The following is a 4,334-nucleotide window of genomic DNA, read 5'->3' on the forward strand; positions in this document are numbered from 1 at the left end:
CAGTCAGATCACAAGGAATACATCACACGAACTTCAGGAGAGGACATCCCACAATATATCTGATCAGTATTCAAAGTGTCAAGATCATCAAAAGCAAGGCAAGTGTGAGAAACCGTCGCAGCCAAGGGGAACCGTGACGAATTGTAAGGTGGTACCCTGGATGGGGTCTTGGGACAGAAAAGGTATGTGAGGTGAAAACATAGCAAAACCTCACTTCAACAACATATACAACCCAAAAAAGTAATTGGCCCGGCATGGTGGCTTGCGCCTGGGGTCCCAGCTACTCGGGAGGTGGAGCGGGAAGGACGGCTTGAGCTCAGGCCTTCCAAACAAGCCTGGGCACATAGCGAAACCTCGTCTCTCCAAAAAATCCGAAAATTGTCCCGATGTGGTGGCGCTCACCTGTAGTCCAGCTACTCCGGAGGCCGAGACAGGAGAATCACTTGAACTGATTCTCCTATCTCAGCCCCCCAAGTAGCCGCAGCGAGCCGAGATGGCACCGCTGCACTCCAGCCTGGGCTACAGAGCGACAACCCGTCTCTGTAAAAAAAAAAAAAAAAAGGATGCAAACCAACCAAATAACCCACTGCGGGATTCCCCTCCAGTGTCCTGCTGTGTTTCCCGCTGTCTTCCTCCACCCGTGTGTGCAGCCACAGCAATAAAAGCCAGTGGTGTGGGTCTCACACGCATCTCCAGCCCCGTCGCCATCGCGCTGAGCTCGACTCTTTTTACAAAAGGCCACCTGACAACCTCACTTGGCAGTTCAAAAGCCCCTTCAGCCAGATGTGCGCAAGCCAAGCTCCGCAACTTCCCATTCAGAGCAGGTTCTCGGTCCACCTCTGCCTGAATGAACGGGCGGGCTACCAAGGCCGCAGTCTCTTCCTCAAGGGCTGTCCACACTGGGTCTCGCTTTCTCTGGGAAATTTCTCTCCCACCAGGGAACTTTCTCCTCCTCTACCTCCCTCAGTCTCAGTCTAACAGCACCCTGCGCCCAACCCCGAGGGCTGCAATAGCCTTCTTGCCTCTCCTGACTTAATTCTGCGGACCCTGGGTTGGCGCTCCTTCACAGCCAGGCTGGTCGTTTCTGAAATGTTAACCCGCTGCCGGACACCGTTCCACGGTTTTCCGCTGCCTTGGAACAAGACCAGCTCCTGCGCGGAGCCTGCCTCCACCTCGCACCACCTCTGGGCCTGGACTTGGCCTCCGGTCCATTGCCAGAATGTGCCGGGCTCCCTTCCAGTCCGGGCCTCAGCACACCCTCTTCACTCCCTTTCCTTTCTCCCTGCCTCTCCCAACCCGGTTCAGGTTGACTAATTTCAAATTTTATGTTCCAGATTTCAGCCCAGATATCCCCCCTTTGGATGCTTTCCTTCACCGTGCTCAGATCTAAGCTAATCGCATCTTCCTATCAGCCGCTTTCCGGGCACCACACCCCATTGTGCTGACACTCAAAGGCCATTATGCAATTTGTCCCTCGATGATTAGATTAATCAGTCAACCACGGGCGTCTAGAAATGGCGGCATCTCAGAAGGGCCCCATTTGACTGGCAGGGGACTGGCCCAATGCGCCTCGCAAGCCCAGCCAGGCCCGCCCCAGCCGGCCCCCCTCTGACGACGCCTGTCCCTTACGCGACTGCCTTGCTGCCATATAAGAGGGACCGCGCTCGGCCTCCAGCAGTCGGCTTTCTGCTGGGCTCGGAGCCAGAACCTGCTGCGTGCTCCCTCCAGACTCCCTGGCTGCGGGTGGACTACCTCAGAGCTACAGCGGTGAACCTGTGGACACCTCCGACTCCTCGGGCCTCTCTTCGTCGAAGAGTCTCCTGATTTTCAGATCTCCGGAGCCAGCTGTGGGAAGATCAGGTGTGTGTCTGGGAGTCCCGGAGGGGTGGACAGATCTTGGGTGGGTGCAGCTGGGGACAGAATCCTCATTCCCCTAGAAAGGCCACGGCCATCCCCCTGCCTTGTCACCTCTGTCTTCCTAAATCCGTTCTTGCTCTCTTGTTTTCCTCCCCAGCCCCTCCCGCCGATTGCTCATGGAGGAACCAAGGCCTTCGAAGCGACTTCGCTCCATGGCCCCTAATCAAGGTACATCAAACGCCTGCCACTCTCTTTTTGATTTCGTTTGTTCCCCAATTCTTCCCCAATTGTTTGAATTCAAACTCAATCGAGCATTCTCTGTTTCACCTTCTCCTAGCCTGCCTCAACCTGGGCTGGTTGTTGGAAGTCAGCTCCCAGGTTCCACATCCTCTGGCAAATTCCCTTCCCTCTTTCGAACTGTAATCCCATTTCCCAAATCTGAGATTTGCTGTTGTTGTCGCTGTTTCCTTCTGTTTCGTTTTGTATTACTGTTTCTCCGAAGCAGAGCGAGTCCTCACGCTACGTCTTGATCTATGATAAACCGGTACTTCCACCTTGTTCTTTCCCGGAGGAGTTGGAATTTTACGGCTGTTGCCACGTTGTTCTCCAAAACATTTCCCTTCCTACGCTGAGTGTCCTAAATCTTTTAATCTTGTCTAGTTTGACAGATGCATAACAATAAAGCATCCACTGAAAGCAAATTCTTTAACATCTTGCTGGTCTGAAACATCTTCATTCTCCCCTCCCAGATTCTTTAGTGAAACTTTGGTTGGACAGGACATTTTAGGTGGGAAATTCATTTCCCTTGAAATTTCGAAGACATTTTCTGTTATGTTCTAGACTGAACTGCTGCTTTTGAGATGTCTGATTTTTGAGACATGTGGAATCCTAGCCCTTTCCATGTGACTTTTCCTTTCTCTGTCTCCCGCTCCCTACAATCTTTTAGAATCTTCTCTTTTTCCTCAGCACTCTGAAATTTTGTGGTGAAATGTCTCAGCCACAACATACCTCTAATTCTCTTATATTTCCTCCTTCTTTCCATCATTTTAGGTTTTTGCTTTGTTCTGTGGGAGATCTTCTCAACTTCATTCTCCAATTTCCATGGGGAGTTTTGTTTCTTCTCTGACAATTTTAACTTCAAAAATCCCTCTTTTCTCTGAGTATTTATTTTTAAAAGTATCCTATAACTGCTTGATGGGTAAAATTCCTTCTATCTCTCTCTGCTCACGCTCTGCTTCTCTTTTAGCCTCAGGTGGGCCTCCTCCAGAGCCAGGCTGCTGTGTTGCGGACCCTGAAGACTCCGTGGAAGCAGATGGGCCCGCACAGCCAGCCCAACCCGCAAAACCCATCGCTTACGTGAAACCCTTCAGATGGCAGCCCCCAGCTCGCCCAGAGTCACCCCGTCCTGCAGAGAGAGGCCGGCGCCGGGGAGGAAGCCGGCGGCCAGGGCGAGGCCGTGGCAGAAGGGCTGGGCCCCGCGGGGACGCTGGCCAGAGACAGGGGGCAGAAGGCGTGATGGGACCGGACGTGCACATCCCACTGGACCACCATGGAGAGCCAGGCCACCAGGGGGAACCGGAAATCACGGAGACCGCAGCCTTCTCTCTTTCTGAAACAGGTCCTCTGCCTGGAACTGTGCAGGAAGGCCCTGGCCCCGACGTGGCGCAACCTGAGCTGGGGTTTCAGGAGCCGCCCACTGCTCCTGGGCCTCAGGCTGTTGACTGGCAACCCGCGTTGACCCTCTATCCCTGCATCGGGTTTAGGGCTCTGGGTGACTCAGCTGTTCTACAAGTCATTCAAACCCCCCACGGCACCTATGTGCAAGGGGTCCCAGTGTTCCTCACCGACATTGCATATTGACCACTATCCGCCACCCACGTTGTTCCCAGCCTCCCTTTCTTCCACCTGGACGTTCCCCCCAGCCCCACTTCTGCTCCACTCCTCCCCGGACTGGACCTGAAGCCTGAGCTTCCCCTGAACTTAGAGTAGGCAACTTGCAATATGCAAGCTGCCAAACCCCCTTTGTGTACAAGGCGATTGGAATGGAACTGTCATGTACAGTGAAAGTACACGTCACGTGTTTCAGCCAAGAAAGAGCCAAACCAGACGACCGGGAGGAAGTGGGATGCAACAAGGATCAGTAAGCATGGAAATTAGGAAACTGTATTCTTAAGTCCAGAGGAGTACGATTCTGGAAAAAGGATTGATGACCTAGAATTAAAATTCCAGAAGACACTCATATAGACATGTGGGGCATGCGAAAATTCAGAAGGAGCTAGAAGTTACTAAAGTTCTTGTCTAGTGCCTGGAGACGATAGACTGGCTGAATATAAGAGCGATAAAACTCTAGACTGACACATTTTTAAGTCTCAACGTGGGTACCCTTTGGGAACCACTAAATGAATTGGAATAGAAGGTAAAATTTCAAACAGATTGAGGAAAAAGTGGATCAAAGGACATTTGATGAATCAGACAAA

The 4,334-nt window shown here is 52.3% G+C and overlaps 1 protein-coding gene across 1 annotated transcript; it reads left to right on the forward strand.

Moving 5' to 3' along the window:
- The first annotated feature begins 2,033 nt into the window (after positions 1-2,033).
- Positions 2,034-3,717, forward strand: LOC129136767 (proline-rich protein 20E). Its single transcript, XM_054665043.2, has 2 exons — positions 2,034-2,085; positions 3,104-3,717. The coding sequence occupies exons 1-2, from the start codon at positions 2,034-2,036 to the stop codon at positions 3,715-3,717; spliced, it is 666 nt and encodes a 221-aa protein (XP_054521018.1).
- Positions 3,718-4,334: the final 617 nt, after the last annotated feature.

This window comes from Pan troglodytes, chromosome 14, assembly GCF_028858775.2.
Source record: "Pan troglodytes isolate AG18354 chromosome 14, NHGRI_mPanTro3-v2.0_pri, whole genome shotgun sequence".
NCBI classification, from domain to species: Eukaryota; Metazoa; Chordata; class Mammalia; order Primates; family Hominidae; genus Pan; species Pan troglodytes.